Source organism: Pteropus vampyrus, unplaced genomic scaffold (genome assembly GCF_000151845.1).
Source record: "Pteropus vampyrus isolate Shadow unplaced genomic scaffold, Pvam_2.0 Scaffold24, whole genome shotgun sequence".
NCBI lineage: Eukaryota > Metazoa > Chordata > Mammalia > Chiroptera > Pteropodidae > Pteropus > Pteropus vampyrus.
Window position 1 is genome coordinate 8,780,367 of NW_011888805.1, and position 25,554 is coordinate 8,805,920.

Here is a 25,554-nt window from a genome sequence, read left to right on the forward strand (position 1 = left end):
AACATATGTGTAACTTGTGAAATGATCATTTCGCATAATCAGCCTGATCACAACCAGGTTAATTAACATATCCATCACCTTACATAGTTACCTTGTATGTGTGTGCCTGTGGCTGTGGCTGTGTCTGTGTGTGTGTGTGGCAAGAATCTTTAAGGCCTACTCTTAGCAAATTTCAGGTACACAGCACAGTATTGGTAAGTGTAGTCACCATGCTGTACCTTAGATCCCAAAGAACTTAGTCGTCTTAAAACTGAAAGCTTATACCCGCTTTGGTTAGCATCTCTTCATCTCTTACCTGTGAGATTTTTTTTTTTTTTTTAAATCCAGATATACCTCAGCCTTTCACTGATGCTCAGAGAAGGAGGAACATTCCGTTTATAGGGGAACCCAGTAAGACAGAGGTGGTTTCTGGGTCAGTGTGATTGTACAAGTCGTGATGCTTAAATCTGAGGGAAGTTAAGTCTCTGGACCAGTTTCTATGCCTGTGTGCGTTGCCATGCAGCCCTCTCGTAAACGTGTGAGAGAGTGTAGACACATTACCCCTGAGAAAGCAAGGCTCCTGTCATGTTGAACATGAATCAGCAGATAATGATCCTACATAAAGGAATATATATACATATAGGCACACACATATGAATGTCATCCTTTATGTGACATGATGTAACATGTCTTAGGAAGCATGAGAAGTACCTTAGTGTGATTTGGTAGCACTGGAACCAACAGAGCAGGAACCAGAGATGATAGTGAGATCTTAGATCTTCTCTTAGGGCCACATTCCTGTTCTATAAAAGGGATGCACAGTGAGGAGCCTCCCCTGGCGTGTGTGCTGGCAGGGAGTACAGTTTCCTGGGCCCCCAAAGAGCCTCTCCGAGTCACAACGGCTGGACTTATGGCCCTCCTATGCTTGTGCCCTCACAAAAGCACTTAGTTGCTTTCAATTCTTACTTTCCTTCACTGTTTTATATCCTTGGTTGAAAGTGTTTTGAAATCCTTGGAATATACTGTTAGCGATATTTAAGGGGAACTACTTCTCTTCCTTAAACACATAGAACCAAGTTGAATTATGTTCAGAAATTTCTAAGTCATTCAGTCCGAATGTCTTCTCAAGACAGTTTCTGGTAGGAAATTTGTTTCAGAATAAAATAAATATCACATCATATATGTATTAATTATAAACATTATATATTAATTAAAAATCAACTAACAAATTATAGCATCGTATTACCTCATTGTATTCACTTCCTTCCTCCTCTCTCTCCCTCCCTCCCAGTCTCCTCGGCATGCATCTCTGTTACACTACATCATTCAGTGTTGTATTAACTTCGGCAATTTCTTGGTTCCATGGAGCGTCAGAAAACCCACTCACACCATGCTGTACCTTAGATCCCAAAGAACTTAGTCGTCTTAAAACTGAAGGCTTATACCCGCTTTGGTTAGCATCTCTTCATCTCTTACCTGTGAGATTTTTTTTTTTTTTTTTAATCCAGATATACCTCAGCCTTTCACTGATGCTCAGAGAAGGAGGAACATTCCGTTTATAGGGGAAGACAGAGGTGGTTTCTGGGTCAGTGTGATTGTACAAGTCGTGAGTACCCAGGGTACACAGAGTCCTCTGGTGGCAAATTGGCATTGCCAAGACACCATCCTAAGATCTTCTGGACAATAGAAGTGTAGTTTATAAATTCTTACATAGCTATTTACTCACCATGATGCTTAAATCTGAGGGAAGTTAAGTCTCTGGACCAGTTTCTATACCTGTGTGCGTTGCCATGCAGCCCTCTCGTAAACATGTGAGAGAGTGTAGACACATTACCCCTGAGAAAGCAAGGCTCCTGTCATGTTGAACATGAATCAGCAGATAATGATCCTACATAAAGGAATATATATACATATAGGCACACACATATGAATGTCATCCTTTATGTGACATGACGTAACATGTCTTAGGAAGCATAAGAAGTACCTTAGTGTGATTTGGTAGCACTGGAACCAACAGAGCAGGAACCAGAGATGATAGTGAGATCTTAGACAGATCTTCTCTTGGGGCCACATTCCTGTTCTATAAAAGGGAGGCACAGTGAGGAGCCTCCCCCGGCATGTGTGCTGGCAGGGAGTACAGTTTCCTGGGCCCCCAAAGATCCTCTCCGAGTCACAATAGCTGGACTTATGGCCCTCCTATGCTTGTGCCCTCACAAAAGCACTTAGTTGCTTTCAATTCTTACTTTCCTTCACTGTTTTATATCCTTGGTTGAAAGTGTTTTGAAATCCTTGGAATATACTGTTAGCGATATTTAAGGGGAACTATTTCTCTTCCTTAAACACATAGAACCAAGTTGAATTATGTTCAGAAATTTCTAAGTCATTCAGTCCGAATGTCTTCTCAAGATAGTTTCTGGTAGGAAATTTGTTTCAGAATAAAATAAATATCACATCATATATGTATTAATTATAAACATTATATATTAATTAAAAATCAACTAACAAATTATAGCATCGTATTACCTCATTGTATTCACTTCCTTCCTCCTCTCTCTCCCTCCCTCCCAGTCTCCTCGGCATGCATCTCTGTTACACTACATCATTCAGTGTTGTATTAACTTCGGCAATTTCTTGGTTCCATGGAGCGTCAGAAAACCCACTCACCATCCCACTGTTACATAGCAAATTTGATGGTGTTGGAGCGCATTCTTTATCTTTTTGTTTGTTCATCATTATTGGATTAATTACAGTGCTTTCTACCAGAGGATATGCTTTTTTTTCTTCTTAACTGTATAAAGTTAACAGAATTTAGTGCTGCTTTCAGTGACAAAGGTCCTGAAATTGATATGGAAAATAACCTTTGTATGTCCTTGCGGTTTCTCTACCGCTTCCTGTGGGTCCCCCTCCCTAATTAGCGCTCGAGTATCTTCAAGTCCAAGTGAGGATTCATTCTCGTGCATCCCACGCAGTGCTTAGTGCATGATTGGCTGCTCAGCTGGCTCCTTCTTTCAACAATCATTTCCTGAACAGTTACTACTAAGTAAAAGGTCACTACTAAATAAATGAGAAGTTGTCATTAATCTTTGCGACCCTCACCAGCATTCACTGTATCGCAGTGTTGTGTTGATGCAGCCACCAGTGATTTATTAAATACCTTCTTTGTGCTATGGACTATTCTAGATGATGGATATATAATTAATGAAACAAATAAAAGAAATCCTTGCCTTCAATGGTACTTGATTTCATGGTGAGACACTGAGAGTAAATAGGCAAAATGATGCTGTATTAGAAAGTAACGTGTTCGGCCATAAAATAAAACAGAATAAAGCAGAGGGGAGGTTGCAGTTTTAAATTAAAAAGCTAGGCCTCCCTGAGCAAAGAGATGATTGCGATGGAAAGAGTGAGCCATACAGAAATCTTGGAGAATATTCCAGCCATCAGTGCAATAAATATTTCTTAAGGATATATGCTATATAGCAGATACTGCAACATGCAGAGATTAATAAGATATCTGGACTTGCCTCAAGGAACTTACAGGTCTCGGATAGGGAGAACTAACCAGAAAAAAAGTTTTATATACATTACATGCTACAGTAAATATTTGTCATATAGTAACATGTGAAAGAGGAATTCTTCTGGCTCAGGTAGTTGGAAATGGGGAGGGTTTAGGAGAAGATAGGATATATAAGAAGAAGAATTACAAGGCTATTGCAAGAGACAAGGCATACTAAGGACCTAGACCAAAAGAGTGGCTGTGCAGTTGGTAAGAAAAGCGGGGGAAATTAAGAGATGAAGTTAAGAGATGGTGGCATTCTAGGAGTTAGAAGACAAATTTTGAGTCAGCTCTGCCATTTGCTATGTTTCTTTGGATGTATCACTTGGCCCTTCAAGGAATTCATTTCCTTATCTAGAAAGGGGGAGTGGAATAAAATTTCTCTCTGAGATCTTTTTGAATAGGCTCTTTATTCATTTACTCAATAAATATTTATTGAGCATCTCCACTATGCCAAGCATTGTTGTAGGTCCTGAGGACCCATCAAGTGAAAATGACAAGTCCCTGCCATCCGAGGGAAAAGGATAGTAAACAAACAAGTATTAACACCAAGTGGTAATGAACATTTTGAAGAAAAATAAAACAATGGTAAGGAGAGTTACAGTGACAGGGCTGTTATTTTAGATTGATTTTTTTAAGAGGCCCCTCTGAGGGTGCCATTAGGGCAGACCTCAGGATGAAGTGTAGGAAGCCACACATGAATATCTTTGGAGGAATTTTCTAGGAAGAAGAGATCTTATGCGCAAAGGCCTAGAGAGAGTGATATGGTTATTCTGTGGGAGGTATAGCCATGGACCTGAGTGGCAAGCAGTAGACAAGGGGAAGAGAAGTGATAATGACTTTCGGGCAATAACTAAGGGCCAAATCACAAAGGACCTAATCATCCACAGTAAAGACTTTGGATTTGTCGTTCCTGGGTGAGATGGAGAGACACTGGCAGAACTAAGGTGGGAAGTAACATGATCTGGTTTACTATTTAATGCAATTTGGCCACTGTATGGAGACAAGACCATAGAGGGTTGAAGATGGAAGCAGAGGCACGTCTACAGGCTGTGGCAGTAATCCAGGCAAGACAGAGGTGGTGGGGGCTGGAACCAAAGGGGCAGTGGTAGAGAGTCGAAGTTTATTTTGAAAGTAGATCCTGCAAAATTTACTGAAGTTGTGAGAAGATAAGTCAAGGATGATTTCATCTATCTGTCCAGCTTAATCTCTCTAGAATCCCATTACAAATATTATTGGACCCCATGTGAAATTCTTATTCATTGACCCTACCTCCTGCATGCCGTCAGTCATTCTTCCCCAGCTTATGTGGCGTGGCCTACCTTTATAGTCCCTTCTCTGCACACACATTCCCCTCTGCTCGCCTCTCCTGTCAGTTTCCTAGAGAAATCCCAGCATCAGTTTGATCCAACTCTCCCCCTGCTCTGCATTAAAGCCTTACAAACTAAACAAGGCCAGAGAAAAACCCAAGGTCGTGTTAGCTAGTCTCACTAGAAATGTAGGACCTCGAACCTAAGGTGCCGCCCAGCAATCCTGTATTTACTCATCAATTTACTCTTCCACTCTCTCAAATTATATTTTCTACCTTCTTCTGAAATCTTCAAACGATACTTTCTTTGCTTCAATCTCAGATACTGTCTTTGATACTTACTGCGCTAGGGGTGAGAGGAAACAGCAAGGCCTATTCTTTCACACCCAAACCTATTAAATTGCTCGCATCTGTTTCTACCAGCTACTCATTCCTTCCTGCCATTACAATAGATGAACGGTTCTTGCTTAACCGTTTTGCCTGGCACATAGTAGGCCCTTGATGTTTTTACAATGGAATGATTAAGGCCATCGAGGACTTCACCATTTTCTGCCCTTTTGCCTGGCACATAGTAGGCCCTTGATGTTTTTACAATGGAATGATTAAGGCCATTGAGGACTTCACCATTTTCTGCCCTTTTGCCTGGCACATAGTAGGCCCTTGATGTTTTTACAATGGAATGATTAAGGCCATCGAGGACCTCACACCTGTGATTTACCCCCTCTCTCTTCTGCTTTATCAGTCCTCTCTCTTTATTGCGTCATAATCATCATTATATAAACATGCCATATTTTCTTTCATCTTAAAGAAACCCTCCTTTGACATTTCACCCCTCTCCAAATTCTGCCACATTTTTCAGCTTTTCTTCATAATAGAACTTCTCCAAAGAACTGTCTAGACTTGTTGTAACACTGCCTTTCCTCACAGTCTCCTTTGAATCTCCTTCAAACAAACTTTTATCCCCAGCATGATACTGAAACTGCTCTTGTTAAGTCTATCCATCACTTCTACCTTGCCAAATCTAATAGTTAATTCTCAGGACTCCTCTTAACCTCTCAGCAGCATTTGCTATAGTTTATTGTTCTGTTTTGCTTAAAATACTTTTTTAATTTGTGTTTCATAAGGCCACACACACTCCTGATTTTCCTCGTCCCTTGCCGGCTACTCATTTGCTTCTTGGTCATTTGCTGGATGCTCTTCCGTATATTAGACATTGTTATAACATTGCGCATCTGGAACAGACTCACTCCTTGGGTGATTTCATTGAGTCCTATGCTTTTAAATTCCATATCCGAAGTTTTCTAAATTTCTCTCTTTAGTCCAGACTCATGCATTAATCTGCTTACTAGCTATCTCTACTTAATGTCTGACGGGTATCTTGAAGTTATACAAACCCAAATAGGTGACTGTCCCTCTTCCAAAACAATTTTTCTTTTTATAGTTTTACCCACAACTTCAGTAAACAATAGTAAACCACAACTTCATTCCAGCAGATGCTTAAGTAAAAATCATTGGGTTAATTCTTGGTTCTTTTCTTTTTCTCTTACCTTCAGCAAATTCCATAGGATTACCAATTATCGAACCACTTCTAAAACCTCAGTTCAGACAGTACATGATGATGAAGTCCAGGGTATGTCCCTGAGAGTGGGTGGCTGAGGCACGTCGGAGGTGAGGTTGAGAAGGTCCAGAGCAGCTCAGTGGTTACTGAGGTAACCAAGGATTCTAACAGGAGTAGCAATGGAGGGAAGCTGAGGCGGAGTCACAGAGGGACAATGCTAAGTGAAGGAGTTAGTTTTTATTGCACAGCTAACAGGAAGTCAGTAACACATTTTTTAAGTACAAGATTTAAGATCAGGAATAAAAATTATATATATCATCTTATGTTAGATAGAGATATTTAGATAATATTGAAATTGAAACTGATTTTCTAATTTATGTAATATATCAAACTTGACTAGAACTCCTAGAGAGGGAAAATTTTTTTCTATTTAAACAGAGAAATTTCTATAAACAATCACACCAAATTTACAAAAAAGTGGTAATTCTGCGAGGTGAGGTGACGTATGTAGTAAATAACTTTGTTGTGGTAATCATGTCACAATGTATACATCAAATCATCACATTGTTCACCTTAAATGTACACAATGTTATATGTCAATTATATCTCAATGAAGCTGGGAAAAAAAAGTGAAACAGTAAAAAAAAAAAAGAAATTGAGCCAAATTGAAGAAAACATCAAGCCCAGATGGTTTCACCAAGAGTTCTACTAAAATTTTTAAAGAGTAGGTTAATTCAGTGCTTAACTCCCAGAGCAAAAACAAAGAAGGAAAAGGTGTGATTTCTTTTTTAATAGTTTAACATTGCTGCCAAAACCTGACAAGACTGCACGAAACAGAAGATCAACTGGCAAATCTCACTCATGAATATTGGCATTAGAAGTCAAAAATAAAGTGCTAGGAAACATAAATCTAGCAGCTCATTACCAGACAAATTCTCCAAATCCACCTGGACTTAGTCCAATAGTAATGGTCAGTATGAGGTAATCCAATCATATGCTATATTATTTTTGAGGAGCAAAATCAGTTCAAACCAGAAATATCAGCAAGGTAGTTAATATAATTTAACAGCCATTCTTGATAATAACACTCAATAACATAGGAACAAGTGGATACTCAGAACTTGACAAAATTTGCCTTGTCACCAAATCCAACATAATTTTTAATGGGCCATTCTCATTAGAATAAAGCATAATACAAAGACGTTCACTGTTACTACATTATATGGGAAGACTAGCCAGCACAGATAGAAAAGCTGTAGAATAAGATGTTCAAAAATAGGAAAGACTGAGTCTACGGCCATGCCATCCTGAACAAGCCCGATCCCATCTGATCTCGGAAGCTAATCAGGGATGGGAGACCACCTAGGAAGACCAGGTGCTGTAGGTGTAAAAAAATAAGGGATTGTAAGCTGACAAGGTCCTTGCAGTCTGTGAGGCCAACCAAGGGTTGCCTAGTTGCCTCGCCTAAAAACAAAAATTTTTAAAAAATAGGAAAGACTGAACTTATCATTTTTTGTACATGGTAAGTATATACTTGGTAAGTCCAAGAAAATAAAAATTTAAAACCATCAATAGTGGAATTTAATGACATAATAAGGTATGAAATTAATATATAGAAATCAATAATTTTCATTTTTACAAAGGCAAGTTAGAAGATATAATAGAAAAAAAATCTGTTTAAAATATCTAAAGTTGACAAAGTAGAGGTATATTTAATAAGGAAAGTATAAGGTATATATGAAAAACATTTTAAATACTATAGAAGAACACAAGTAAGATTTGAATAAGTCAAAAAAATGTGCTCTTAGGTTAGAGGACTCAACATCAAAAAGCCGTCAATGCTGCCCAAGTTAATTTATAAAATTAACACAATACCAATAAAACAAGTAGTTGTTTAGTTTTGCTGTGGTGTGGAGTTGTTTGGGGGGAAGCGAGGAGGTGGGAGAGGAGTGGAGGAGCTGGGTCTGAGGTCCGTAACTGGGCAGGTTGTGCGGTGAGGAGCAGGGAGGAAGACGAACCGGCCAGGCCCTGAAACAGAGAAAGTCAGGGGTTACTGCAGTGTGGCACCTGACGTACAGACGAGGGGGACCAGCTATTAAAAACACTACATGTGAAGTCCAGAAATAGACCAAAACCTTCGTGGGATTTAGTGTATGATCAAGTTGGCATTTGAAATCAGATGGGAATCCGGTAACTGTAATGGGACTCCATGCCGGCCGTTTATGGTCTCCATGTCAAGACTGGGACCCGTCGCTGCAATTCATGTTCTTAAAAGTCGCTCTAACAGTTGGGGTCACTCTAAATACAGAGTATGCAGAAGTCAGGTTAGAGGGAAATTTCTACTGGGAAAACCCTTTTCTTTGTATTTCCTAAGGCTGGGGAAATGGGGGAATGGTGAGGAGAGTAGTGGGCTATATAGAAGAAGGGACAAGTGAGTTAAATGCTTAGGCGACAAATGCTCTGAAATCAAAAGAGGTATTTAGAATGAAAAGCATCTAATTTGCATTCAACAAATATTAAATATCTGTTACGTGCTTAGGATAGAAGCACTGTCCTAAAATGAGAGTTGCTACTAAGGCAAAGGTTAAGGACATGAATGAGAATCAAGAACCTAGGGGACATCTGTTCCTGGTTATTTATTCTGGATAATTATTCTAGAATTATTATGCAAATCATGAGAAACATTTACCAGGTAAGACTCAAGTTTATAGTATGAAGAAAGGTATTTTGCTAATGATATTCACACATATCTTTTAAAGCGGTAGGGTGGCAAGAAAAAAATTTGTTGGAAATATTTCCAACTATATGTGTTATGTATATCATCTAAATATTAAGCATGCTGCACGAGAAATGCTGTCTGCAAAGGGATTTAGAAACTCCTCAGAATACTTTTTATTCATCTGTGAAACCAAAGAATAAGTCATTGAAATTTTCAGTGTGTACCAGGTACTACCAAGAGATTATTCAGGTATTTGAAGGAAGCTCAGTTGTAGATGCCAGCGTACTTCCTGTGAGTTGATAGGGCATTTCCTTAACTGCCATTGTTGGAAGTTATGTTTGATGATATTTTCACTAAGTCATGGAAACATTCATAGAGGCCTCATTGTTTCAGCAGAAAGGATGTCAATCATGAGTTACTCAATCTCTTGTATAAAATTCATCCTCAAACAGACAAATGAGATGGGATTATGGCAATAAACGGTTGGCTTTAATGGTATAGCTGGAAACTGAAATTTACTTTTCTATTTCCTGTTCTTTGAACTGTCATCTTGAGTTCTGTTTTAGTCTTCATTGATAAGAGATATTTAAATCAAAGAAGGACTTTGAAGAAGACAAAAAGACAGTGGCCTTGCTCTGTAACTACAAATATCAGAGGCTTATATATAACATGACGCTTGAAAGCACCGGATTGGGGCCGCTTTTCCACCTGTCGATGCTGGGTGGCTTTAGGTAAATTGCTTCCCTCTGTGAGCTTCAGTTTCCTCAACTATAAAGAGTGAGAAAGCACATGTTCTGGTTTGATCAGGACAATGCTGTTTTACAGCTGTTATCCTGGTAATTATTAATAGTACCCCCCTGCACTTTCCAAGGCGTACCGGTTTTGATAATAAATCACATGACTCAACCTTACCTATCTTGGAGGGATGTTGTGAAATTGAAGCGAATTAATGTCTGTAAAGTTCTTAGCATGGTGCCTGGCACATAGTATATGTTCAAGTGATGATGATTAGTATTATTAAACTGCTTAGTGTTTCAAACCAGATTTCAAGGAAAATGACTTAATGGATGTCTGTTTTTATGAAATTTGGCTACTCTCGCAATCTTTCTAAGTCTTTTGTTCCACCCACATAGAATTTCTTGCCTAAAGTAAAGCAATGAATTTGAGAGGTTTCAGCAACTATTAAAAAATTTCTGATTGTCATATCTTCACAGGTTACCTATATGTTGAACTGCCAGTAATTAATTATACTAGTACTAACTTTATAATAATAGTAGAACACTTTGGAATATTTTCAGAACTTTTTCACAAATTATATCTCATTTTCCATGAGAACTCTATGAAATAGGTATGTTAATAATGATTACTGTCATTTTAATGACCTGGAAACTGAGACTCAAAATTATGGAATAACTCTCCCAAGATCACAGAACTAGAATCCATCAGGGAGGACGTGGACTTCTCACTTTGTTTTTCATTTTTTTTCATTGCACCAAAGGGCGAGATTACTAATTTACCCAAATTCCTTCTCCTTATGCCTGCTTCTGTCATTTTTCACTCCATCTTTGACTTGTCTGGTATTCATTTATTAATGATAATTTTTCAAAAGCCATTTAAGCATTGTTTGGTCTCAGTATTATAGACACAGTACCTAGTGTAGGGTAGCCAGCCGATGGTCTAGAAGACATTTATGATGACTCTAGATGCAATCTTTTGTTGCTCAGTCTCTCCATTTGAGTAATTTCAGGACACAGTGGAAACATAGAGGAGCCAAAACTGCTCTGCAGTGTGTAGCACCTTGTCATTCTGTACCATTGCAGGCAAGGATCAGAAGATTGAGGTCTGTCATTTCCAGGCCGTTATGCGTTCAAACCAGTGAGGGTGCCTCTAGTAACTTGTTCCAGTTTTTCTTGTTGCAAACATCCCGTTACACTGGAATAAGGCTCCATTTATGTCTGCCTTTCCTTCTAAATAGGGGGACAGCTTTCTGATCTTGTCGATCTCTGAATTCTCAACATATAGCCAAGCACTTGGCACATAGAAAAGCTCAAGAGCCAGAGGCTGGGCTCAGTGCTGGATGTGAATCTATTTAATACTTATTGCAGCCATGCCAGGTAGCTTGGGTTGTGCCCGTATCACAGATGAGGAAACCATATCTTAGATTACATCACTTGTTTAATATCACATAGCTTTTATATACTAAAACAGAGGTCTTTCTCTGTTTTAAAACAGTGTTTTTGAGGTATAATTTACATAAAACATGTATTTAAATTATACAATTTAATAACTTTTGGCCTATGTATAGACACAAGAAGATCTCATAACCACAATCGAGATAGTGAACATATCCATCACCCCCGAAAATGAACCAGGATTTAAATCCAGAGCTGATTCCAGAGCCCTTGTTTTCCCTCCAACAATTAGTGTATGGGAATCGAGCCTTAGCTACAGCCCTTTCCTCCTGACTGCTCTCTAATGAGGGTTTTAAATTGTCGAGATAATATAAAGAACATCTTTCACAACACAATTTTCCATCAGTAAAAGAATGAATAAATAAATGTGGTATTGCAATGGGATGAATACCCCAGTGAAATCAATGAATTACACTCTCACATAACAACATGGATGTGTTGTAGAAACATAACAGGTAAATAAGTAAATAACGCTACAGAGATAATCCCATTTTTATGAAAGCCAGAGCAAATCTAAATGTGTAATTTAGGCATATTTATATACATACAAAAGTAAGAATGATTAACACACAATTCAAGAGAGGGGTTACTTCTGAGAGAAGCAGGGAGGAGCATGGAGGTAGATGCATTATTGGTAATATTTTAAGCGTGGGTTTGGTAATGAGTTCTTAAATATTCATTATGTTACATACTTTGTATCTTTGATTTAATCTAATCAAAGGATCATTAAAAACAAATTACTCTGTTAGTATAAACATGTATGCTCTAATGAACTATTTTCATTATTTTGAGGAAAAGATTACTTAATATGGGATAGTGTAAATCCAAACTACTTTAATTCAGTATGTAGTGAAAAAAAAAAGGTTAGAGCCCTTGGTAAAGGGTCTAGGTTTGTGGTGAAGGGACTAATATACTGAATAAGAGAAAAGGAACAATTAGTTATTTAATAATGTGGATGAAAACATGTTATTGTGAAACACATTATTGCATGAAAACCACATCCTGGTCATAATCATGGAGTTGCTGGTTGGGCCATAAACTATGTTTTTGTTTGGATCCATTTCCACCATTCCTGGTTTTCTTTGTTGTTGTATCTGGCAGGGTAGGGGGGGAGGAGGGAGATAGGAGAGTACAAATTAGGTCAGGATGTCTCATGTCTAAGTATATCGAAGGTAAAAGCAGCATATAGCCAAAAAAGTGCAATAATTTTGACACCTTATAAAGCTATCTAAAATATTAACCATGAGTCAACCCCAAAGAGATTTAATTCTGGGGGGGAAGTAGCACCAAAGACTGGATAAGTGTCCTGCAGAAAGGACTAGAATATATGTTGGTATCCTCTTAAATAATGCTGCGTGTAGTTTCATCTGTTCTACCTCTATTTTTATGTAATACTTGCTAAATGAAGGCTAAGTTTAATTCTAGTTATAATTGCATTTTCTAATTTTTAAAAGCATAGCAGATTTAAAAAGAAAAATGAGCCTGGGGTAATCTGTATTTCACAGTTAAGTCCACTTTTTGGTAACTTGGCCATTTGCCAAAGAGACCATATTTCAGGCTCTACTATCCATCTGGCAGGAGCTTGTCTGATTTCCAGACAGGATCTAGTAGTCTCTGAAATGCGGGTCTTAACAGCATCCAAAGTCTACAAAACAACCGCTGGCGTGGCAGGTGATCTTCCTTTCTAAATTAAGTAATTCAACACGAGGAACTGTGGTTTAAGTTTCATTTGTGACTCTGCATTCCCTCCAGGACCAGACTGTGGGCTCTTGATGAACATTACTGACGAATTAACAGGTTTAAGAACTGCATTTATGTTCTGTGAGCAAGGCAAATTTAAACTCAATGTTTGAAAGATACTTCACCTTGTACTGAGGGATTCCATTAACATGAGCATGTCCGTGCAATTGGAGGTATTCTGTTCTCAGCACAGGGAGCTAGAGTTGCTCAAATCCTATAGGTAGTAAATGACGGAACCAGGATGTTGGTATTTACTGTTTTTTACTCCACAATGTAGTATTTCACCCACTACGCTACAGTGCTGGCTTTTATAGATTTTCAAAAAAGTTTTGTTCTTATTTAGAGGTGTAAATGGAGATTTTATTTTTAGATCAGAAAACCTGGTAATCGGTTGCAAATATTGACAAGTTGTTATTTTACACTGTTTAACAGAGAGACTTTGGAGGCAGATCCGAGTTCTAATTCCAGTCACTTACTTGTGAACTTTCCAAAAGTAAAGTTACTTTACTCCATTTCTTTATTTATAAAATGAAGTGAAATGCTGTGAAAATTAAAGGAGGTATCAATTCCTATAAAGCCTGTAACCCACCCAGGGCAAGGCATATAGAAATCAATTAATAGATGGTAATCTCCTTTTTAGCTAAAATTCTGAAATAGCTCTCTAAACAATTCTGATTTAAAGCCTCCTGGAACTCACATTTTCGTGGGAGAGACAACTAAGATAACTAACTGAAAAATATGTGTATTAGTGATACGTACTAAAGAGAAAATAGAAAGCAGAGGATTGTAAAATATTGGAAAAGAGTTGAAATTTTAGGTAGGGTGAGACCTCAAAAACAGGTAAGACCTCAAAAAGAAGAGGAGTCGACTCAACACCTGAAGAATAAGAAGGTTCTACCTGTGTGGATGTCTAAGGGAAGAGCATTTCAGGAGATGGGAGCAGCAATTGCAAAGGCCCTGAGACAGGAGTGTGCCTGATACGCTTAAGGAACTGCGTGGAGGATGGTCTGGCTGGGGTAGAATAAATAAGGGATAGAATAGTAGGAGACGAGGTCTTTGGGCCACTTCATAGAGCATGTAGAGTTTTGTAGGTCATAGTAAGAATGTTGGAAATGTCAGGGGCGTTGAGCAGAAGAGCAACATGATCTTACTTACATTTTAAAAGGATCTCTCTGGCTACTGAATTGAGAAATATACAGTTGGAGGGGAAGGAGGAGTAAGGGAAGGTAGTCGAAAGGGCAGAAGCATGGAGACCAGTTAAGAGGCTTATGTAATAATCCACGCATTACAATACCTATCTTAATGGAGTAAGTATAATGTATTCTGCCATTGAGATGCAGGATTTTTTTCCCTGCGCACCTGCTGTATTTATAAATACTAGGCGGGATGGGAGTCAGATCATTCTGGAAATCATACCATTCTGAGTTTTTTATTTTTCTTTAGTAGATTGTGGCACTATATAAAAGTCACTTTGCATATGACTTTATCTGTGTCCTGCTTGTCTGGGAAATTTTCTTTCAAATGAAGGGAGTACTTTATAAAATAGATGATCTTTGTCAGTTGTCATACTGGAGCTGTCCCTGGTGATCACCCCATGGCAACGAGGCTTACTGAGGTACTGTTCCATTGAGGTACTGTTATCGATTCTGATAACTAAAAGAAAAGTAGGTTACTAGGGCTGACGAGCACCATTGAGACGCGTGAAAACCACAGAACAGTGCTTCTCCCTCTCCCTCTGCAGACGTCACATGGAAAAGGGAACCCTCTCTGCAGGATGTCACCATGCTACTTATTCTTTTAAACCTTTTTGGTTAAGATTTGCTGCTTATGATCTTTGAAATTTGTGCTATATTTCAAGGTAGCCTGAAAAATTATTTCTGTGTGAATATATCAGAAAATTTGAGTGACCTTTTAATTTACTAGATTAAGATTCAACTTCAAATATGTGATCTTTACACAGATTGTCATGAAATTCTCAAATAAAATTTTTAATTTATATGTGTAAGTATCTGCATGTAAGGGTAGAGTTTATGTTTTCCTGAGGTGAAAAACTAGATTATCATTTTATATGTTTTGTGTATTTATACTGTAAAGTCTAAAATACTAATACAAGATGTCTATAATTAGATATCTAATTTTATGATTTATATTTTTATTTCCACAATACCTTTGTTACTGTCAGTCTCCTTGCAACAAAAGAAAAAAGTAGGAACTTGTCAATTCATGATTTTGGTTTTGTAAAGGCGCATATATGTGGCCACTACCTCCACAGCCATGATATTTAACAGTCATAGATATACAGCTATTATTTCATTATGTCTTAACAGTGGGATATGGAAGGTAGGCAGGATAGCTCCATTTTACAGCAAAGGATGTCAACATTGAGGAACACCCTCAAAGTCACTTGAGCGTAAGGCAGTGGTCTCCAGCCTTTTTGGCACCAGGGACCGGTGCTCCTATGAGAATCTAATGCCTGATGATCTGAGGTGGAGCTGAAGCAGTGATGCTAGCGCTGGGGAACTATTAGCACTGAGGAGCGGCTGCAAATACAGATGAAGCTTTGCTGGCTAGCCTGCTGCTCACCTCCTGCTGTGCAACCCAGATCCTAACAGGCCACAGACTGGCACTGGGTCCGTGGCCTAGGGGTTAGGGACTGCAGCTGTAAGGTATAAATAGACTCGGGTCTTTGGATTCTGGGCCTAGGAACTTATTCCCAACACCAGACCATTTTCATCTGCTCCGTGTAGTCTTTTTTAGATTTGTGCAGTGCTAGCAGTTGTAGAATAAATACAGATATTTTGCAAGAAGATTAATTCAGTAGCAGTAAATAGTGATGATGGTGTTCTTCTAAGTAAACTTTCCAACTGATGGGCTTCTTACAGAAAGAGCGCAAGTAGTTGAAACATAGCTCTATCATTTTTGAAATGTTCCTTGACGTCCTTTTAGAAACTTGCATTAAATCCAGAAAGGCATCAACACATGCTTTTAAAAATAGATAAATCCTCACAAATGGAATGTTGAGTGAAAGAAGCAAGTCGAAGAAGAGAACTACGTCCCTTTATAGAAAGTTCCAGTACAGGCAAACAAAGCTGTGGTGTTAGAAGTCAGGATAGCAGTTCCCTTGTTTTGGGGAGCGTGGTGGAGTGTTGAATTGACCTGGGTCCTATTTATAGAGGTATTTCTTTGGAAGGGTTTATTGACTTTTTTATTCTTAAGTTAAACTCTTAAATAAATATTTTCAAAGGTAATAGTTAGTTTAAATGCTTTCAACTTGAGCAGTTCTTATATACATTTTTTTTCTGATTATAAACTGCCATTTCCCAGCAAAAGTCAATTACCTTTTTTTGTTCCTGAGCACATTGCATTTGGGGTTGAGGGGGAGGGAGGCAGTTCTTGGAGCCTCTTTGTCACAGAACCAGTTGCCATGGTAAAGTCCATCATAAGATGCTTACCAAAATGACTTTCTTGCTTACACTTTTTAAGATGTTATGGGAAGAAGGGCATTAAAGAAGGCTCCCCAGGTAGGATGTTAATCTGTATCAAAACAGACACCACTAGAAATGTTTTCATGGAATTCTGATAAGGCTTAGAGCAGAGCTTTAGTCAGCTTCTTATAATTTAACAATTTCACACTGATTTTTTTCCATATCAATGGATTCAGAAGAGCACAAATAGTTGAACAATAGCTCTATCATTTTTGAAATGTTCCTTGAGGTCAGAGTCCAAAGGAAATGAGGTTGAGGCTAGAAATTACTTTGAGCAAAACTAAATTTTAATAAAAATGGAAACTGTTGGTCACAGCCATGATGTTTCTCTGGGCCTCTAATGTTAAACTAAATCCATAAGCTTTCTGGCCACAGTAGACAGGAAGAACTTAAAAGACTCTGTGGGTCAGCAAAAGCTTTTGCAGTCTGGGGCGTTAGAGACTCAGGCCTATGGGAATCATTATATTTTGGGTCACGCTCACGATGATGAACAGTTTTCTTGCAAAGCATTGCTTCTTTTCCTAAATGTGACCAGTGTGTGTTTGTTTGTTTGTTTGTTTGTTTGTTTGTTTGTTTGTTTGTTTTGGGGGCTTGTTTCAAATCACTTTAAATTGAAAGAAAGGAAGGAGGAAAGGAGGAAATTTTAAATGCTTCTGTCAGCTATTTACACACTATGGCTTCTTCCTCCCCCCCCCACCCCCCCATCCCCCCCATCTGCAGTGTTCTGTCTCATCAGAAGAGGAAAGACCTATTTCCATCAGGAGACCTAAAACACCAACCTCAAGTGACTTCTCTGACCTTAATACTCAAACGAACTGGACCAAGTCACTTCCCTTGCCAACCCCAGAAGAGAAGATGCGACAGCAAGCTCAAACAGTCCAGGCTGATGTGGTTCCTATTAACATAACTGGTATGCTTTGCTATGCAGACAAGGTTCAAATGTACTTGGGAAAATGACTATGGCTTTTTGTTTGTTACATGCTCTTAGCTTTTCATTTATATACCAAAGGTAAGTAGCTGTGGTTTGACTTCCTGATCTTTGTTTAATGAAGAAATACTAAAACATACATATATGTATACATGTAAAATATCTATCGCTTTTAAGTTAGAAGACTGTATCACCAAAGGTTGATGTCAAAGAACTCAGTGGTCCAGCCATTCCTCTAAAGTGTGTCTTTTTAAATTGAATGGCTTTTAAAAAATATTTTTGTTATATGGGGACATGTTCTAAATGTGATCTTGGATAAGAAAAAATTATGTTTCTCTTCTAAAAGGCTATTTTAAGTAATATTTATAGGAATAATGAAATAAGTTATTTTGTGATGTTTCTTAATGATAGGTTTCCTTGCCTTCTTGATTTCTCAAGTAGAAAAAGGAAAAAAATTACTTGAAATATCAAATGAATTAATAATAATAACTATAAATACTTTTAAAAACTCAGTAGGGTGATAAAATTATATTTTGATCTCTAATTTGAATATTATAATCTTTAAATAAAAATCCATTCCTTCTGAATATAAAATTTTAGAATATGTCACAATAAACTGGAATATGAATATTGATTGCCAACTGTGAAATTTAAATTCTTTTAGAATATTATACTCAGGTTTTGATCATCTGTGGTAATTAAAAATTACAAATAAGGTACATGAAGCTCAAAACAATATTTCACAAACTTAGATGAGCCATTAAAAAATATCAAAGTTTTTCTGTTTTATCACTTCGGTGGCCTGCAAACAGGATAGGTCAGTAGTTTGGGGCATGTACACAGTGCTAAATAGATAATTAAGAGTTAATAGCTTCAGCCATTGGGCTGTATGTTCAAGAGAAATAGATTACTGATATCATTGATAACCAGTTCATTCAAAGCATGGCCAATAAGGCCACAACCTAAAAAAAATCATGTGAGCAATAAGAATGAGTTTTTATAAAATATTAGATGAAAACCCATCGCCACTCTCTGTGCTACTGAGGCTACTGTTGTTGACTGCTGTTAGAAAGATTTTTACAATGGCACTGATGAACTTTTAAGGGACTAATAACATTTTGATAGTTATTGAAGAATTTTTAAAAACCTTACAGGACATTTAAAATTACATTTTGAACTGTATTTTGAATTCCAGAGAAATTTAATAAGTGTGTGAATTATTTTAAATTCCATGTGCATTTTCCCACATTTATTATAAGCCTTAAAGGAATAGCATGGGCATTTTAATCCATTTTCTTTGCAAATAACATCTTCATCTTTCTAAATGTGATTCTTGTTCACCTAGATTATATTTTTTAAAGATTATTTTTATAAGAAGCTATGTTTCAGGACAAAGTATAATGTTTATTGCTCAATGAAATACATGGATGCATATTTTCTATAAGAAAATGCATTACATTATTTGATTAAATGCAGCAGAAATGTAATTACATTATATATGCTTAAATGCCTCAGGAATAATATAAGAAGATTGTGCTATGAAATATGACAATCCTTAATGGAATTAGGATAAAATGCATTATCATGAGATTAGTACATTTAAAACTGAGTAACTAGAGTTTTAGGAGTAAAGAATTATTTGCCATGAACTACATTGTCATGACAGTGGACAGTATCCTTCCTTTGAGCTTTAATTCACTCTTGTTTGATGTCTAAGTAGATATGAATTACACAGAGTTTAAAAGGAGGCCTTCAGAATGCCACACAGGAAGGGTGAATGACAATAAAGAAATGAGCACTGTGAGCTATGTCAAAATACAATGTACTTTTGATTGAGTGATTAACATTTTTAGAAATGTAGAAGTTAAAAGTAATAATTAATTACATATTTATTGCTTCATTTTCTGGATATATGTGTTCACATACATACACATATATTTCATAAAGGGAGTGGTTTTTCTAATCTGGTATAAAGAAGTATTAAATTAAAAATTTTTCGCTTTTAGTGGTTGAATTGATATAGATTATACAGCTTCCTGCTATTCAAATGACATATTTCTAAAGCCCTAGAAGACTTTTGAGATAAAAATGTAGCTGTCTAAAGGGAATTACGTGCTCATTCATTTGGGTGAACAGTGATGCTCTAGTTTGATTTTCAGTGAGATTCAGCTAAGGGAAAAGTGCCAACAAATATATTATTTCAAATCCAAAGTGAAGCCCACCAGGCGTAGAGGTAAAACATTAGTACAATGAGCTGCCAGCTTGAAATTGATTTAATCCCTTTAGTCCTAGTTTTGTGGGAACTCAGCATGTTCTAAATGTTGAAGAGAAAACAATGTTTAAAATAAAATGTACATATGAGTATGTTTCATCATCTGTTGTGTGGGATAACAACTCTTCCACCTGGAAGGTAAATAGTAGATATACTTAAACAGTTTTTACAAACTGGTTTTGTACTAATGTTTGAGCTAGCTAAGTTTATTTCTAAGTATAGTAACCATCACTGACTAATGCTATTTTTCAATGAAAGGGAATGATTCAGTTCCTCTCGACTCAACAGATACTTACTGAATAACTACTTTTGTGGCAGACACTGAGCTGAATGCCACAAAGGATGCTGAGGTACATGAATCATGGTCCCTACCCTCAAGAAATGTATATAGTGCAGCAGGGGACACCATCCTTTTAGGTCACAACGCCAGATGGAGAGTTTGGTGCCTTTAATGGTGATGTTTATCCTTGTGGTTTGTTTCTTAATTTCCTTGGAGTTTAGGTGGTTTATCTTTTGCTTTTGTTTAGGGAGCAAAATTGAAGACTAAATGCAACTATCTGTTAATACTTTGTCCATTCTTAATGCCTTAATACAAGGAAATTTTTTTCCTCTGCTGCAGGAAATTAATGGACCATTGAAGTCATGACATGCCACTTACAAATGCCATATATGCTATTGCACATAGTGATCCATTTATTACAGTGATGGTACCGTCTGGTGTTTCCGGGTCTTCTCTCAGTCATTTCTGTTTTTCTCCATTAGGAGCAAAGTTGCACACATTTTCAAGTTTGCAAGCATTTATTTAAGTTTATTGCTTAGTAGGTGAAATGTGTTTTGATCACTCTGATTAGGTAAAATTCTCTTCACAACTTACTCCTATTAAAATAGGTACATTGTTCAAAACATACCTACTTTGAATGTGTGTCAATATTGCTAAAAAGGGTGAATATTTTTATACTTTTCTTATAAGAATGATAAAAGTATATAATTTGTGTGTATATACAAATTTAAATCTCTTTTTGAGGAGATAACCACTTAACAAGGTCAATACTATAAAACTTTCTTTAATTCAACTGTGAAGTAATTAAAGTAGACCAACCCAAAACTTATACTTTATTTTTAATGCTTTCCCATTGTGTGTCAATCACACAAGCTTACACACTCTAGAAAGAAAAAAAGGCCTGTGGATATGGCAATCTGGGTTTGATTGCAACATGACCTAAAATGTCTGAATTCAGATTAACTTTTAAAAATGATTATGAAATAGAGAAGTTTGGCTTTAACAACAACGGTGCTACTGGGTCTCATTGTGATAAAAGTACTTTATCATTATAAGGCTTTTTATTTTTCATTATAGTTGTATCTCACACCATAGAAATTTCCACAGTCTATCCAAATTGTTGGCCTCCTTGATTGGAAGAAAAAACTCTTCATCCAAGAATTCTTGATTAAGTTATTTGTTTCATCACAGAGCAAGACATTATAATGGTCTCTGGAGTCGACTAAATGATTAAAATATGTTTATTGCCATCATCACATACACGGTGATATAAAAAGTGATTTTGGTGACCAGAGGAGTTAAGTGAAACACTTCCAAAATGATCCATTTTTAAAATAATGAAGAATCACTCTTCTGGTATATTGTTATCAAATTTGCATTTGCCACTCCAGCTCATTTGAAAATGAGATCCAGGTGCTTCCTTTGGAAGGACACACATAGAAATTGGAAAACAGCCTTATGATGATAATCTGCTTTCCTTCCTTTTTTGCCCTTCAGCATTCATTCATCATCATATGACTGGCTAACATCATTATTAATACCTTCTTATCATTTTACAACAAGCTTCTGGAAGAAAGTGCATGGTGTCAGCCTGCTTGAAAATAACATTGCTTTGCTTGTTCTACTACTCTACATTAGGGGAGAATTTCGATCGCCAGGCCAGCCTTCGGCAGTCTCTAATTTACACAGACACTCTGGTAAGACGGCCGAAGAAAGTCAAAAGGAGAAAGACTATTACAGGAGTCCCTGACAACATACAGAAGGAGCTAGGTATGGCTCATCAGAACTGTATTCCGTTGCCCTCATTGCTGCTCAGCATTACTATGCTAACCTCATCTGTGGTGCTTATGAAATCGACACATTCTGATAGCCATTTGGTGCCGCAAAGGGCCAGCTTTTCTGAACGATGCACCGGGTACAAATTTTAATGCGCCATGCAGATGATGTATTGAATTTTGGTGAGAACGTAAGAGGAGACGCTTGTATAAAAACTATTAATTGGGATGATAGAAATTCACAGTTATGTCATCATCTCTACATACCTTGAACAGTAGGGATTTCCACAATTAAATTTGCTTTTAGGTCTTAAGTTTTCATAAAACCAACAACTCATTCTAGGACTTCAAATTATGATATGGACTTCATCAGTTATACTGGCAATATTGATGGCATTTGTCATCAAAGAGACAGCAGTGTAGGGTAGTTAGTAAATACCAATATGATAGAAAATAGTCTTTCATGTTGGGTAGTACATTTATGTACTTCGAATGAAACAACTTGATAAGTTTTTGATTCGATATTTTTCAACCTGTGATGAAAACAACAAAAAAATATTTTTTTGGCTGGTGGAGAGCATTATTTACTTCCTGTTTACTTATTCATTTGTTTCTGCTTATCTTTGTATATGCTGTGGATCATCCGTTCATTCTTTTCTCTATATATTTACTTCCTCTCTCTGGTTTTTAATGGGCCCATTGGGAATATCTGCAGAAGCAGCATAGCATACTGGGTCAGGAGCTGGGACTCTGGGCCAGACTGTGGATTTGAATCCTAGCTCTGCCACTAACTCTCTAGGTGACTGTGAGCTGGTTACTTCACCTTTCTGAGTCAACTTCCTCATTTGAAAAATGGAGTTGGTGATGTTAATAGAACCTACCTCATAAGGTCATTTGAGGGTTTAATGAATTTGTACAGGTGAAGCATTTGTGCCTGGTACTACATGAACATAATAGCTGCTACTGTAATTATTGTAAGGAACTTACATAAGACTGCCTTTCCTGAAATTTGCTTCTTTCTCTTCTGTGGACTTATTTCACTTGATATTTTTACTTGTATTTAGTATTAAAGGTTATACTGTAGAAACTCAGAATCATATTTCTGAGTTTCTGCACTTCCTATTAGTCTTTTAGTCAAGATGAATTTATCCTAGCAATAATGATGTATCTGTTACAGCACTTTGAAGTAGCATTTCAGCTTTAGATGCTACAGACACTGTTCCTGTGTATTTTTTTCCCAACACTCCTGCTCATTCTTCTTTACCTGGCCATCTTTTTTTTTAAACTGCCATCAAATTTTACAGTATGTGTGCTTTGCCTTCCAGACTGCAGCAACAATGGCACAAGAAAAGCAGTGCTTTGCCTCTGCTCTAGGTAGCTTCAGTGACACAGATGGCTTATGGGTGCTTGTTTTATCCCATAGCATAAGTGTTCATTATAAACAAAGGCCAGATCGCATCCGCAGGGTTTGTGAAGTCTGTATTCGGTTCCTGTCCCCACATGCTGCTTCTTTTAGTGGGCCAGTCTTCTTATGTCCTGTTCTTTCGGACTCTTTTTTTTCTTCTTCTTCTTCTTTAGGTGACAGCTAACTGATTTGAGAAATAAATCTGTATGTATATGTATGGTAGATGCTTAATGGGCTAATTTCTTACAGTGCTCAGGTAACATTTGTAATTCAACTGATCTTTTAGATGTGCCTTAACTAAAAGGAGTGACTTTAAAGAAGGCCCTTGATAAAATGGGTCCCCAACCCCTGGGCCATAGACTGATATCAGTCAGTCCATGGCCTGTTAGGAACCTGACTGCACAGCAGGTGAGTGGCAGGCGAGCAAGCAAAGCTTCATCTGTATTTGCAGCCGCTCCCCAGCACTAGCATCCCCGCCTTGGCTCCACGTCAGATCATCAGGCATTAGATTCTCATAGGAGCACCGGACCTGGTGCCAAAACGGTTGGAAACTGCTGCTTTATAAAATAACAAGGTTGGTGTTTTGAGGTAGGCTGCATTTTAAGTGGCTTTCCAACCAAAATAGGTAGGTTTTGAATAGCTTTGTGCAAAGGGTGTAAGAATAATTTGGCCCAGATAAAGATACACGTACACATAAGTATTAAATATTAATGGTTTATATATGTACATAATATGAGTTCTAGAACCTTAGACTTACGAACTTGTATCATTTTTATTACTCAGCCATCCAGTATGGGGCCAGCCAATCGCTCATTTACCTCTTCGACCTTACTGGAATGATCTGGCCAGCTTGATAAACTGTATCTTCTGTGATTTTAATATGTTTAAAATGAATGTTTGAGTCTCTGGAGCTCACATTTATTTCTCTTTTACATGTGATGTGGAACCACTACTAATGCTGGAGGAAAGAAAATAGCATTCCCCATATCATCTATGTTACGGTTGTTGCCAGATGTGAGACTGTTGATGCCATTGCAAAGTTAGTGACATGACCTGGATCACAGCCGAAGGTCAACTGAGACAGCAGTGTCTAAGTTGAGCTAGTTTTTAAAAAATAGACAATTAGACAATTACTCTAGTTTTATAGAAAGGCTAGTTGCAAGGATTGATGGATAGAATGAGGGAAAATAACATTTGAATACAGAAAAATTTAGGGGAAAATTTGGATCATACATTTTCTTAGTTCATTTTATGACTTGTGGTTGACATGGGCCTTTCTTCTAATATTTTTTAGTATAAAATAAAATGTCACTTGGAAACTTCTTGCTGCTTAACTATTGAGTACTAAAAATAAATGCTTCATGTTTTCCTTAAAAATTAGTCTTCTCTAAATATAAAGCATAGGATAGTATGGCTGAGTCAAATAAATTAGATTTTAAAAAAGAAATAATTATCTGAAAGGAAGACATTCACTTAAAAAGATGTACTCTGTCCACTAGACACTTCCTAAGTTGCCAGGGTTTCGATTTTTAAAAACCTAACCAGAGGTGTTTCCAGAATTGGAGAGTTTGATTATGCTTCATTATATGTATTTTTACTTCAAAATTCATAAATAGTGTACTCTAGAGACTAGCCAATATACAATGCTTTAAAATCAAGGTATGATATTTACTGTTTACTTCCAAAGCATATTTGATGACTTATAATTTATTTCCTTCCATTTAAATGAATTAGACAAAATTTCAATTTTTTCTTTAATCTTATTATCCTAAACATACATAGAAATATATTTGAATATCATTTCATGTTTTAGAATCAGATAGGATTATTTCGTTGATACATAATTATATTTGGCTCCTAAATAGATTAGATACTCCTGGAACTTATCCCAATATTTGTTCCCCAAGCAGAAAAAACCTCATTCAGAAGGAATTCCCTTCTGAATAATTTTTGGTAGTTTGTACTAAAAACATTACTAAAGAACTGACAAGACTATTTAAAAATTCATATACTAAACCTTAAATAAACTAACTTGTAGATTTCCATTATGGTTGATTACATGCTTTTTTAAAAAAATGGAAATCCCTTATATAATAATGAAAAGTATACACAATTATTTTCTTACATTTTATTTGAAAATCAGATAAATGCCATCAAGATTTTAGCAGCACCTGAGTGATTTACATTTGTTTTTAGTTATCTTTTTGTAGTCTGTTTTTGTTCTTTAGTTCTAATCAATATAGCATTCATCCGTATCTATAATATTGCGATACTTTTTCTGCTGTCAAAATATTGGATGATCTGTTTTGGGAATAGAAGTTTGGTGGCCCTTTTGTTAAATGACATACAAGTGTTTCAT

At 36.9% G+C, this 25,554-nt stretch overlaps 1 protein-coding gene across 4 annotated transcripts in view; it reads left to right on the forward strand.

Annotated features, from left to right (window-relative positions):
• Nucleotides 1-25,554, forward strand: part of NHSL1 (NHS like 1) — a 206,534-nt gene that overhangs the window by 166,083 nt on the left and 14,897 nt on the right. For 3 of the 4 annotated variants that reach the window (XM_023528384.1, XM_023528386.1, XM_023528385.1), the window contains 2 exons: nucleotides 17,256-17,445; nucleotides 21,654-21,785. In XM_023528384.1, the coding sequence (XP_023384152.1) occupies nucleotides 17,256-17,445; nucleotides 21,654-21,785 (322 nt within the window). The remainder of the gene's footprint in view (nucleotides 1-17,255; nucleotides 17,446-21,653; nucleotides 21,786-25,554) is intronic. The other variant, XM_023528387.1, reaches the window with a different exon arrangement.